Here is a 13,186-nt window from a genome sequence, read left to right as displayed (position 1 = left end):
CTCTCAGGCGTTATAAACGATGTCGTCGATTTCACGTTTTTCCCATCTCCACGCGAAAAGTCTCGAGCTATATGGGTATATTTATTCAAACGGAGAATATCATTCTCAAAAGTAACGTTACAATATCATTCGTTGAATTTAAAGACACCTATGCGTATCGATGGAGAAGAATCGTTTGGAAAATAGCGTACGGTTAAGAAGGAGAGTCTTCTAAAAAGTTTCGATCGAAAGATTTCAAGTGTTCTATTGTGGAAAAGCCAGTAGAACGGATATCGTTCTAATCGAGATAATCCTTATCGCGTATCTAGGATTTTTTTTTCTCTATACCTTCTTCCCCAAAGGAACGCGTTTACATCGTGTGTCATTTATAATTTTATCGTCTTAGATTAATCTTATCGAGGAACGCGCGCCATTGCGAAATAAAGAGTCTTCCCCGAGGCGAACGATCGAAGAAGAGACGATCATCCTTCGATCAAAAGTCCTTGTCCCAACCTGAAAATTCGTCCGGCGGAATATCTCGTTCCGGAGGATATCTTTCGAAATTTCGCGTGTCGATACGGTTTCGCACCTGAAAATAGAAAAGAACGAAATAAGACGAAACGACGTAATATAGAAAGTTGCGTCGCGAAGAACTAACGAGAGAGAAGAAAATTTACCGTCGGCACTATAGGAGCGGGTAAGGCTAATCGTTGAAGAGCTTGCCAATTGAATCCGGAAAACCATCTGAAATAAAACGACGGGAATGAATCGGACGGGATATTGATACGCCAAGGATTCTTACTTGTGATCGCGTATATCCTGTATGCCGTTTCTTTGGTAGCCCAATCTGTCCGAAGCGGAATGCCGTAGAAGCTTCTTAATAAAATTGTTGGCATGTTTGTTAATGATGCTCGGTATACCGACGACTTCGATCCCCTTGAGTATCTTGTTGTACGTCGTCATGTGATCGGCCGCACGGAAAGGTGGCTTGCCAACGAGGAGCTCGTGCGTCAGAATACCGAGTGCCCAATAATCCACCGCCCTTTGAGCAACGTTATTTCCTTCGTTAAGCTCGGCCATCGCGAGACAGAGAGAGAGAGAGAGAGAGAGAGAGAGAGGATTACCTGTCGTGTCCCTTGTTCAATATTATCTCCGGAGCAACGTATTCGGGCGTACCGGCAAAGGTCCACGTCTTGGCAGGACCGATCTTTTTGCTGAATCCAAAATCAACCTGCGAGGAGCAATTGAGAGATATAAATATAGATCGAAGCAAGGCACGAGCGTAAGCGTTTCACGTTCATGGACGATCCGGTACCAGTTTGAGATAACCACGAGAGTCGAGCATGAGATTTTCCGGCTTGAGATCTCGATAAACGATGTTCAAGGAGTGCAGATGATCCAGAGCCTCGACGACGCAGCCTACCATGAATTGCGCGGTGGCGTCGTCGAACAATCGTCTCTTTTGTAGGGTCGTCCACACGTCACCACCCAGACAGATTTCCATAAGGAAGTAGACGTATTTGGGATCCTTGTACGTTTGATAAAGTCTACGACGAAAGAAGGGAGGATAGGGTCGATTCGAAGAGGGAGATAGGCGGCGATACGATCAAGACGTACTTGCATATGAAAGGCGAGTCGCAGGCCTGCATAATGTGCTTTTCGTTGAGAACGTGCTCCTGCTGTTGCTGATCGACCATAACCTTCTTCTTGAGCTTCTTCAGGGCAAAACTTTTGTCGGGATCGGACTTTAACGTTACCAACTCGACCCGTCCGAAGCCGCCAACGCCGAGCGTGCCTCTCGTTTCGAGATCGAACAACGTCAGATTCGAATACTCGTTCGTCCATTTCTTCGGCGTCAGCGAGCTCTTTTGCTTCTCGTACTCGGCGAGCCAATCCTTGTTGCGAATCTCCTCGAGGCTGCCCAGATAATTGAGGAAGGACCTGAAGGAAGGTTTCGTCGACGTGAGAACGAGAGGTTGGTCACGCGCGAGAGAGAGAGAGAGAGAACGACGCGAAGCGAAAAGTTGTCAAAAATAAAGATGGAAGCGAGACTAACGATCCGTCGAGGGTAAGGCACTCGACGCCAGGTGCAAGGGCGATCGCGTTCGCGTGCCGACGATGCTCCCCCTCGTCGTCGTAAAGTGCCTTCTCCCCAAAGTATTGTCCTTTACCGAGAACCACCAACTCCTCCTCGCCCCCGTACTCGGTGTCCTTCGTTATTCTTACGTTCCCACCGCTAATTATGAAGAACTTGTCGCCCTTTTCTCCCTGCCGAAGGATTTTTGCGCCCGCCGGGAAGAATTCCTAGGAGCGAGCCTTTCGATAGAAATATCGCGAGTCATCGCGGAAAACTCGATCGTTATAGGCGAGTAAGACAACGTTACCACTCGTATGAGATCGGAGATCTTCGATAGTATCTGATCCTTCGGTTCTGGTAGTTTTTGAAGAACGGAGACCCGCTGGAGGAAGCGGATGTTGCCTTCGAGCCGATCTTGGGCGCTCCTCATCATCACCATCAGAAAGACCGATCTGTCCAGTACCCATACCTTACCGGATTTCTTAACTGTTCGCAAAAGAAGAGAATCGTAATCGCGATCGTGGCTCGTACGCTGCGTTCAACAGCGACCGGAGACGGTCCGCGACAATAACGGACAACGACAACGACGGCGCCCGCTCGATCGTCGATTCTCACGCATATACATCGCGACGTGTCCACGTAACCGACAAGCGAGATAGCCTTACCTCCGATCGAACGAAGCCTCTTCGTGTTGTAGAGCAACGCTATTTCTCCGAATGCGACGCCAGGGCCAAAGGTTCGTTGGAACTTGGTACCTTGGTATATGTCGAACTCCCCTTCCGCCGACACGTACAAATGAGATCCTGAAAAAGCGCCAAGCCAAGGTAAGAGCCGAACGATCGTTCGAACAGGAAGGATCGAAAGTCGGCGAATACCAACGTCTCACCTATGTCTCCCTCGCGAATCACCATCGTATTGGGCGGCAACTGTTTCGGATACATCGCCGAGACGAGAGACTCTACCTGATTGCTCTCGAGATTACCAAGAAACTCGTTCTCCAAAATGGCGCGCTTTATCTGTCTCGCGCTCCTATTTCAAAAAGATACCTGAATGAATAAACTCGAAAGATAAAGGGCTCAACGAGGGTGGAACGGGTGGATGGACGGAGAGATACCTGGCGTCCTTCTCGTAGGTAGGTATAGGCGCCGCCGAGGTGGGCGGCGTAGGAGTCCTCCCGATGACGCCGCCACGGGGGTTAGCCGGTTTTACCTCCTCGTATCCGTTCTCCTGCTCGGCCTCGTTCTTCTCCTCGTGAATCTCCAAGTGCTCGCGATTGCTCTGCACCCGGGAAGATTCGCTCGCTCGATTTTTGCTCGTGGCGGCCGAGCAAACCGTTCCGTTCGACGGGACGGCATTCGGAAGCGGACGTATCTGTCGGATCGAGGGTATCAAGGACCGCGTGACGGACTTTCGAAACGGCAAAAAGGAGGAAGGAAAACGGGAAGCGCTTTCTACTTACGACGCCATAAGTGAGATCCGGCTCGCCCGACTGCTTGTAACTGGTAGCGATGGGACTCCTCGTGCTTCCATTCTAGCGCATTGCCGGACAAACAGAAAAATTAGATGCGTCGCGATAAGACGCACGGTGGCTCGCGGTCAAGGTACTTTTAATCCTCGGCTAGACGGCCGATAATTTCTTTGCTTCTACGTACGTGCGTATGTATCGTCGGGGGATTGGGGATAGTACTCACCACGACGACGCTCGATACGCTCGATCCGCCATCGTGCTCGTTCACGTGCGTGAAGTTGATGCTGCCACGCTGACTGAGAATACTCGCTCGCGGAAAGCACGAGAACCTCATCATGTTTCTCTCGCCCAACGCATGTCTCGAAGAAAGTCTCTTTACTTTACCCCTGAAATCACGAGTATTCGTTTTTCCTTAATCTCACGCGCGATCAACGAGCGACCGCGATCGTCTGCTCGTCGGCGACCGACTGAAACCCATCGAGCTCATATTCCTTTATCTATTCTTCGTTAGCACACTTTGGCTACGTTCGCGTTCGCTCGCGATGCTGGAGGAGGAGGAGGAGGAGGAGGAGGAGGAGGACGACGACGACGACGAGGAGGAGGAGAAGCAGGAGCGATCGAGCGAGCTCCGACGAAGGGCTATGAAATTTCTTGCTATTTCGTCGTTCGAACCACGTGCCGCGCGATCGCCTCGAACGGTCACATGATTGTGCTAACGACGTTTACTATTCGTTCGTATTAAGATTCGTCGTTTCAACGTATTAGCGCCTTCTCGCCCGATACCGGAGTATTCTTTTCCTTCCATGACCTTGGCCTTTCAGACTCATCACCCCCCAAATCGCCGAGGGTCTTTTTATAAAAATTAGCTAAACCCTGACGTAATCCTTTTGTCGAGTTAATAACGTTTCGTGTATCGTTTGTCGTTCTCGAGATACACTCGATCGGATCGGATATCTAATCGGTAGCTACACGTTTGTATTACACGCCTAGAAAATGAAAAACTCTTGTCTTTCTCTTCGGCGATGGTTAAATAGCTTTGCACGAGTTCGAGCAACCGAACGCCTAACGAAGTCACGCGTTTCTTTTTCCCGTCCTTGCCTTTTCGCGAAGCTTACGCTATTTATTATTTATTACCGCTAGAGATAAACTTAATTACCCGTAAATGGAATTTATCGCGATACCAATGTCGCGCGCATTCGAGGAATCATGCAGGGCTCTCGCGTCGCATCTTCCACGTTATCTCGTATAGGAATGATTAATGACCGTTCTTCATCGATGCCCTCGAAGCTTCTCGATCGACGGACAAGGAAACCCTTACCCGCATCCCTTCGTATCCCCCCGTTCGTTCTCTCCTCTTTTCTCTCTTTCTCCCTCGACGTTTTCTTCTCGACGCGATCGAAACGCAACGAGCTGTAAGGTAAAAGCAAAGTGAAAGAAGGCAAGCAAGGTCGGCAGCGCCAAGGTGTACGCTCGCTATATCGGACGACGATAACGATATTTGATTAAGCATGAAAGCCGCACGATCGTGCCGAAATGTTGATCGTATCGCGATATCTACTGATTAACCCGCGTTTTAATTGCAACAACCGAAAAGTTCGTTCGAATACGACGAGAACGACCGAACGAATTATTCGTTGCTCCGCTTTGCTCACGCTAGTTTATAGGAGAAAAATTATTTACTCGCGGCGCGGCGCGTCGCGGAAAATTAGCGCGATGACGCGACTATTTTCAGAATTTATCGCGATAAGCTGCGCTCTTTACTTGTCGTCGCAGAAACATCCTCCTTTTCCTCGGAAGCTTCGATCTTTGAGTCCCGAGTCTCGACGTTCCTTGTTCTCTTTCGATCGTCTTTCCGTCGAAAGAACGAAACGAAGAAGATGAAGAGACAGAGCGAGAGAGAGAGAGAGAGAGAGAGAGAGAGAGAGAGAGAAAAAACAATACGATTTCGTTGCGTTGGAACGACGCGACGTTTGCTGCGCGTTGCGACCGATCGCGACGACACAATGGCCTACGGCAGATCTTTATATTTTTCTTTTTCTTCTTTTTTCTTTTTTTCTTTTTTTTACGTAACACGGAAGACACGTTTTCGTTCAGAAGAGCGGAAAAGCGACGGAGCGATATTTCGCAATGTTTCTCTGTTGCACAACGATCCCGATGGCGTCATTCCTAACAGCGAAAGAAAAGAAACGCGAGAAAAATGGAAACGACCGAACGAATTCAACGATCCTACGATCGATCGATTCGACTTTCTTCCTCGTTTCGCTGGTACTCTATCGCCTTTCGATGTATTTCTAACGCCATCCTCGGATAAGCATCTATCGAGAAACGAACGAACGTCATCGTCGACGCAGTTATTATTATTTTTCTTCAAACTCACCCTTCGGTTTGAAGCTTAGCGCGAGCGAAGCACGCGTCGCGTTACGCTTCGGGAACGGGCATCTTTCGGAGGAAATTAAAGGAGGGAGCGAGAGAATCCACGAACGAGAAATATCAAAGGAAAATCGAAAAATCCTCCTTCTCCCTTTGATATGACTCTTTTTTCGGTCGTTCTTCTCCCGCTGTACCGCTCGAATTCGTGTATTCTACTGATGTTCGGTTCGACAAAGACGCAGAAATCTTATCTGGCCGATAACGAGAAGACGTAGTGTCAACAGGTAGGTATGTACGCGCGGCTATCAGAGAATCTTATCTAACGGGTCTATTCTTCTTTCCATTAACGAGTTTTACTACTAATTGCTCTTCCGTGCTTTCCTACGTTCTCTTTTATTTTACTTTATCTCCTCTCTTTTTTATCGCTTTCCTCCACCCCGGGTAGACCAAATCGATCGTGCGAGCGAACGGACATTTTGAATTCGACAATTGAATTTCGATGATTTCGTAGGAATCGGTTGGACCATTTTCACTCGATTCGTCGCGTTTAAGCCTACATATCCACTTATCTTTTCCCTTGCGTGTCTTTGCGAGTAACCGAATAACCTCGTTCTGGTACACTTAAGCAAACACTCGCAATCGGAGATAGGTTTTTATCAATCCGTCGAGGTGCGCGCACGCGACGTCGTTTGGGTATTTTCAAGTGGCAAGGGCCCGTCGAAGACCTCCCGTCCCCGATCCTGCAAGCTTCGAGGATTTGAAAAGATCCTTACGATCCAGGACATGTGATCTTATTTTAAAATGGTTGTTATTTAACGGGAACGAGGCAAAATATTGTTGTATCCGTAACACGATCGATCCCGAAGCGAATCGATTGAGAGAGCAAACGATTCTTTTTTATCCCCTCTTCGCTCGCTCGTCGATCTCTGATTTTTTTTCTCGCTCGGTAGAGCCGCTCGCGATAAGAGCCTCGACCGGAAGAAAATACTCACCGTTTCCGATCGCAATCGTCACTTTGTCGTCCTCTTCGAAGGTTCTCCGAATATCTTCATGCTCGATACTTTTCTCTCTTTATTTCTTCGTTACTTTTCTTTTACCAAATATCCCGAGAAAAGCGTACGATCTCGTCGATTTCGTTCGATTCCGCGGCTTTTAATGGGAAAACCAGTGACTAACGCGATCGGAATTGGAGTAATAATCGAGGAATGCGCACCAGCACATTCGCAGGCGCGCGCACGCGTCGACTTTATCGCCTCGGCCTTCCTTCGACGTGATTCGAGGAATAGTTCGTTGTTCTTTCGATTTATTCTTTCGATTTCGCGAGGTAGCAAATGTAGGACTGCCAAAAACGAGGAACCGAGGAAGCTTCGATTATTTGGATATTTTCCAAATAAGATTCAACGAGAGGATCGATCTGAATAACGAGAAAAGAAAAAAGGAAAAAGAAGAAAACAAAAGGTAAGGACTCGCGTCGGTCGGCGGAAGACGCGTGCGATCGACAGGTAGCTGTGTGCTATCGACGGCCCGGCCACGAAGCTACTAAGGTGAAAATGTAGGAAGAGCGGGAGAGTTTTTCGCGGCGCCTCTGCCAACGTCGATACGGCCGGCCGGCCGGCCGGCCGACCGACCGATCGGTCGGCCATCCAGCCAACCAACCACCTAGTCAGCCAGTCAGCCTCGACCCTGATGATGCTATCGACGATTATCTGTACGCGTCTGGATTGCGCATACACGTGCGAGTACGATATTTACAATGTCACCCGTATATGCACTTGCAATTATCTCGTACATAGATATCTGCAGCCGAATAAAGTTCCTCGGAGAAAGTCCGAAATTAATCGATTACTTATTTATCATTTTACGTACGCATGTATTCTATCTCGCATCCTTGCGACAAATTTTCAGTGGATAATATATTCGACGAACGACGAGTCGAATCTCCGATTCCGATGGACAAACGGTAGAAGAGGACTATTTTTTATTTGAAAAATATTTAATAATAAACATTGACAATATACAGAGAAAATACGCCATAAGAAGTCGCTATGGGAGTAATAAGAACCTAACAACTGGTCCAGACTTAGAAAATATCATCAAATCAGACAATGACAAAGGTGTCACAAACGACACCTTTTATCCCTATCAATATTTTGCAACTAAAGTTCGAGATGATTGTATTCCCTGTTCGCTCGCAATTTTCTCACGTTTCTCTCTCTCTCCTCTCTTGTTTTTGTGTTTGTGTAGATATATACATACGTACATACATACATACATATATATATATATACATGTATATGTATCTCGTGTATTTTTTTCTCTTTAGTCGCTCTCAACGTATCGCGCGCGCTTTGGCGCGTAAAAAAGGAAACGAAACGAACCGAGTCGCGTTGTGAATCTGTGAAAATGTCTTTTGCGAATTCGCGAACGAAGACGAAGCGTTTGGGTTGCGTCGTATCCGTTCGCGAATCACATCTACCAGAATATATGTATAAATATGTGTTTATGTCGTTTTGCGCGCCGAGAGAGAAAAACAAAAAGAAAATTTACAGATATCGCTCGTCCAAGTCGCTCGTTCGCTCGTGCTTTATTCGCGTCTCGCTGATTATTCCTTTACCATCTTTCGTTTTGTCATCTTTCCTCTTTACTTTCACGTTACGATTTAATTAATAATAACGTTATTAATAATGAAGAATATAATTATGTGAATTCATTCATTTATAATTTACGATCTCGAACAGCGGCGCGCGGGCCGGCGTTAGCTCGCCATCTTCGTGCTACGTTTTAAAGACGAGAAGAAAAAAAAGTGTTGCTGATTCGTGGAGGTACGCGAGATGCGTTTTCTCTCATCTCACTCATACGCGTTATTACACACACTCTCGCACTCTCGGGTGCGACATCAAACATACAGACGCACAAGGACACGATAAACTTTTTACATTCATTCACTCACGCACGCACGCACGCACGCACGCACGCACGCACGCACGCACGCAAATCTTCGACCTAAATATAGGTAATAATCATTGTAACGCCTTAATGTCATGGAACATTCCTCTTTCACGTATTACATATTTTTATTCTTTTTCTAACATTTTCTTTTGCGATTACTCGAAAACGGGCACGATCGTTTTGCCAAAGATCGTTCGTTAGAAGAGCGTTGAAATTTTCCCTGTCGTTCGGCCCAAGTTACCTTCATTTTATATCGTTGCGTTTACGCTATCTATTTTCGTGTGTGTATATACATACATATATATATATATTTATTTATATTTTTTTATATATATATATATATACATACATATAATTTTGTTTCTTTCTTCTTATCGTAGAAGTAGAAGTAGTCTCTTTCGAGAAGACGACTTCGACTCCATTCGAGTATTACGTGTGAATGAGTTTGTATGCGCGTTGATCGTACTTTGCCTTCTTTTTTGCCATTTCGCGCAACGTCGACTCTCTCGTAGGACTAAGACGGTAAAAAGCACAGAGAGATCTCGGTTAACGCCATGCCTAATACGCTAGGATATGTTGCTCGTTAGATGTGTCATTACGTCATGTATTCATCTAAATTCATTTAAAAATTCCCTTTAATGGTAATTAATGTTTTATATAGCTAGTTGTAAGATTTATACGTATAACATACGGTGCGTATCATTGAATAACTTTATACACTGCTCGCTTATCTCTTTGTTTTTCTTTCTTTCTTTCTTTCTTTCTTTCTTTCTTTCTTTCTTCCTTTTCTTTTCTTTTCCTTTCTTTTCATTTTTATTCTCGCTAAAATTGATTCGATACGACCCGACGCGAAAAACTATGAGATCAATAGAAACGAAATTAATGCAGATTCGTTCAGGTTCTTGATCTTTCTTATTAGAATTTTTTTCTTCCCGTTCGGCGATGGACCAAAGGTTTTAATAGGCTCGGGATAAAACGGAAAGGACGATGGAATTAATAATCGTCTTTACGCTCTTCTATCGGCCAAAGACAAAAGTCGAGAGGTAAAGAAGAAAGAAGAGACACGATACGATCGTATATTGAAAAAAACAGAAACGAAAAAAGAAAAAGGAAAGAAAAGGGGAAAAGAGAGACGGAAAGATAAAGAAAAAAACCAAAGGAAAAGAAAGAGAAGAACGAAAGATTTGGTTGTGCACTCGTGACGCGCTTTTCCTAATTTGAGCTTGACTTAATCTCTAGCAACTATTTAATAATAATAGCCTACCCCGATAAAGATATCGATTACGAGTAAGTATAAATTTTAGTCACAGTTCACATTACACAGAATTAACTCCCAAAGCAGATTCGTTCGTTCGAGACGCGTTCTTTCGAAATTTTCAAAATTTCCAAATGGAATTAATCAACTTTCATCTATCGACTAAATACTATAGCGGCTCTCTTCGTTCTTCGATCCTTTTTTTTGATCTTCCTCGAAAGAAGGATCGATCATCGACTTTGACGATAACCATCCTCTCGAGCTATCCTCTTGGTAGAATAAAGTTTATCGTTATTGTATAATCGTAATCGTAATTCTAATCCTAATCGTAACCGTAATCGCATAGCAGCTAAGATTACCTCTTACACGTTTTCATTTCGTGTGTGTGGTGTGTGTGGTGGGTGGGTGTGTGTGTGTGTGCGCGCGCGCGCGCGTGTGTGTATGTATTTGCGTTGAATTTCTTTACGATCTACCGACTCGTCAATCTTAACGTTTACGAGAAAATTATGAGTATATCTTGAGTCTTCTTCGGCTACGTTCTTCGGCTTATTTTGTGCTCGACGATCGATCGTTCTCTATTTACACATTTATATAACTGGCATTCACGCACACGCAAGAAAGACCCCTTCCTTCCTCTTCTTCTTTCGTCCATCTCGAGAGATTTACCGAGATAGAGAGCTATGCGTCGTTAGCTTTATTCTAATATTCTAAGGAGATTTAAAAACTAAAACGTAAAATAACGGCCAGGAGACTACTCCAGCCGTTGGATAGATAAAGATAAATCTTTCGTCATATTTGGCTACTTCGTATTCCCCTCGCATTTTCTTTCCATCGTTTAGCCGTCCTCTTTCTCTTTGTTCCTCCGCTTTTCTCTCTCTAGAGTTCTGCGACGTCCGTCTCTCTCCCGTTATTCTCTCGTGCGAGATTTCTTATTTGCTTACGTATAATATTAGATAAATCCTCGCGGGCTAACTATAACTTAAAAGGTAAGGGCGTATGGTGATACATCGTTCTCACTCGTCTCAATGTGCGTTCAATTTCCATTTCGTGTTGATCCATCGTAAGCGTAACTTTGACTTTGTCTTCCCTCCTTTAGCGATAACGTCGATTCTCGACTACGATCGGGAGAAAGCGAGCAAAGGATAACGAACCTCGATGATAATTCCAACGGATAAGACGTGCCTCGAGAAAGGAACTCGCGAGACATATCGAGAGAAAGTAACGTGCGATCGTCCTCGCTAAATCCATTAAGATATCAAACCGTCTATTACGATCGAATATTAAAAACGTCCGCGATTCTTTTTAAAAGCGCGTTCACTCGACGTCCGGTCTGACTAACGTAAATCCGTAAGGATGATAATCGCGAATGCGATACCAAAACGTTTCTACAAAAATTCATAAAGAGTTATGCGTGTGTGCGTGAACGTGTCTGTTGCGAAGAGGATAGGCGGTCCGAGAAATATGTCGAGCATATCGAGCAGTCGTGTATCAAACAAAGAAGGACGTATCAAAAATATACACAAAGATAAAAACGTCTTTTTACGGTGAATTCGAAGTACGCGAGACGCACGCGCAAATCGCTCAGCGTCGATATCTTCCCTCCTGCCGAGTTTTCCCGATCGTTCGAAAAACCGCTCTTTGGACGATAGACGTACGACGGTCGACGCGACGTCGTTACGGCCGCGTTTCCTCGAACGTTAAAACTTAGCAGCGACGAACGCGCGCACGCTCTCTCTTAGACGATAAAAAAATCCTGACCATCGTCCTTCCTTTGCATTTTCGTATCTTCCCGACTGAGAGATCTTTCGCGCGATCTAATAATAGTAATAATGACAATGATAAAATAATAATAATAAAATTATAATAATATTAATAGTTAATAATAAAAGTAGCGAGCGAGTCGAAGCCCGCCCAATGAAACTAAACGCAAACGTTCCGTGCGCTCGTGCGGTGCGATTCGCGCAAGTAACGCGTACGTTTCGATTTGGTTTTTCGACGTAAATTCTATCGTTTGTAGAGTACGGCGGTAAGAGATATAACGAGGAAAGAGGGGATAAAGAGAGAAAAGAAAAAGAGAAAGGAGAAAGAAAAGAAAAGAAAAGAAAAGAAAGGGGGACAAGGAAAATGGAAAGGCGAACGAACATTTCGAAGGAAGATGTAGAATTAGGTGGTACGTGCCGATTCCTTCGGTTCGCCTTGCCAGAGAGTATTGAGTACGCTTTCAAGTCGAAATTTGTCTTTCCAGCGAATCGGATCTAGGACGATCTATATTTGCGACGTTTAAAAATCGGTGGTGCTTCGATTAGGAACCGGTAAGAGAGAGAGTGTCTGACTAGACCCTGTTGAGACCCTGTGCAACGTCCGGCTGCGTTCATCGTTCAGCGCTCTGAAAGGACGCGAATCGGTTTTCCAGGAGACATCGATGCTTCTTCTAGAGACTATCGTTTCCGGCGATCGTCCGTCCGTCCGTGTGTGTGTGTTTGCGTCCTTCTTCTCCTATCGTCGAGACTGCTTTCGATAAATAAATAACGGCGAGAAAGGCGGGGAAAAAGGAGAGAAGCGATAGGCTCTCTCTTTCCTCTCTCTTTCTCTCTCTCTCTCTCAGTCCTTTCGATCTCGGAAACGCAAATGTTCGAGAAGAAAAAGAGCGTGGGATTGATCTTGAAACGCGCGATCGACGACGTTTTCTGTCACTGGTGACGGCGGTGGTGACGGCGGTGGTGACGGCGGTGGTGACGGTGGTTGTTGCGGTGGTGCTGGTGGAACGAGGAACAGCTGCTCTCGAACGTTGGCAGGCGCAGAGGGTCCAGGCGTCGCTTCTTTCTCGTCGATGTGCTTTGCGTGTAACGTCGGATGTGTGCGCCTCTACCCGCGTCGGTGTAATCGTGTATGCGTGTGCGCGAACGCATGTACCGCCGCTGCTCTTGTTCTCGCGGCGTTACTGGCCGCGATTTCTGGTCGCGTTCCTTGCCGATCCCCTCTCTCTAAGGTCTCATTTAATACGGCGTAAATCTGTTGTACCCGCCTCTATAGACCGTTGCCTAAAAGAAAGATAATTATAGTTGACCGTCGGTCGATGCTTCTCTAT

The 13,186-nt window shown here is 45.7% G+C and overlaps 2 protein-coding genes across 12 annotated transcripts in view; both read right to left on the bottom strand.

The window, feature by feature from the left end:
• Positions 1-29: 29 nt before the first annotated feature.
• Positions 30-7,435, bottom strand: LOC127063527 (cGMP-dependent protein kinase, isozyme 1-like). Of its 4 annotated transcripts, none has more exons than XM_050993458.1 (14): positions 6,887-7,435; positions 3,748-3,910; positions 3,516-3,587; positions 3,171-3,427; positions 2,943-3,085; positions 2,722-2,859; positions 2,364-2,542; positions 2,036-2,283; positions 1,597-1,920; positions 1,295-1,526; positions 1,104-1,210; positions 782-1,021; positions 657-723; positions 30-568 (listed from the first exon to the last, which is right to left on the bottom strand). In XM_050993458.1, the coding sequence occupies exons 2-14, from the start codon at positions 3,859-3,861 to the stop codon at positions 473-475; spliced, it is 2,217 nt and encodes a 738-aa protein (XP_050849415.1). In that variant the 5' UTR covers positions 3,862-3,910; positions 6,887-7,435; the 3' UTR covers positions 30-472. The 4 variants fall into 4 exon arrangements, with proteins under 4 accessions (XP_050849415.1, XP_050849417.1, XP_050849418.1 ...); XM_050993460.1 differs by lacking the exon at positions 6,887-7,435 and adding an exon at positions 5,902-6,829; XM_050993461.1 differs by lacking the exon at positions 6,887-7,435 and adding an exon at positions 4,681-4,934.
• A 433-nt stretch (positions 7,436-7,868) lies between these two features.
• LOC127063536 (RNA binding protein fox-1 homolog 2) overlaps positions 7,869-13,186 on the bottom strand; it is a 77,800-nt gene continuing 72,482 nt past the window's right edge. For all 8 annotated transcript variants that reach the window (XM_050993478.1, XM_050993479.1, XM_050993473.1 and 5 more), the window contains one exon: positions 7,869-13,139. In XM_050993478.1, the coding sequence (XP_050849435.1) occupies positions 13,126-13,139 (14 nt within the window). In that variant the 3' untranslated portion in view covers positions 7,869-13,125. The remainder of the gene's footprint in view (positions 13,140-13,186) is intronic.

The sequence above is a fragment of the Vespula vulgaris genome, chromosome 4, assembly GCF_905475345.1.
Source record: "Vespula vulgaris chromosome 4, iyVesVulg1.1, whole genome shotgun sequence".
In the NCBI taxonomy this organism is placed as follows: Eukaryota; Metazoa; Arthropoda; class Insecta; order Hymenoptera; family Vespidae; genus Vespula; species Vespula vulgaris.
Note: the sequence above shows the minus strand (reverse complement) of the source record. Positions and strands in the feature narration are given on the sequence as shown.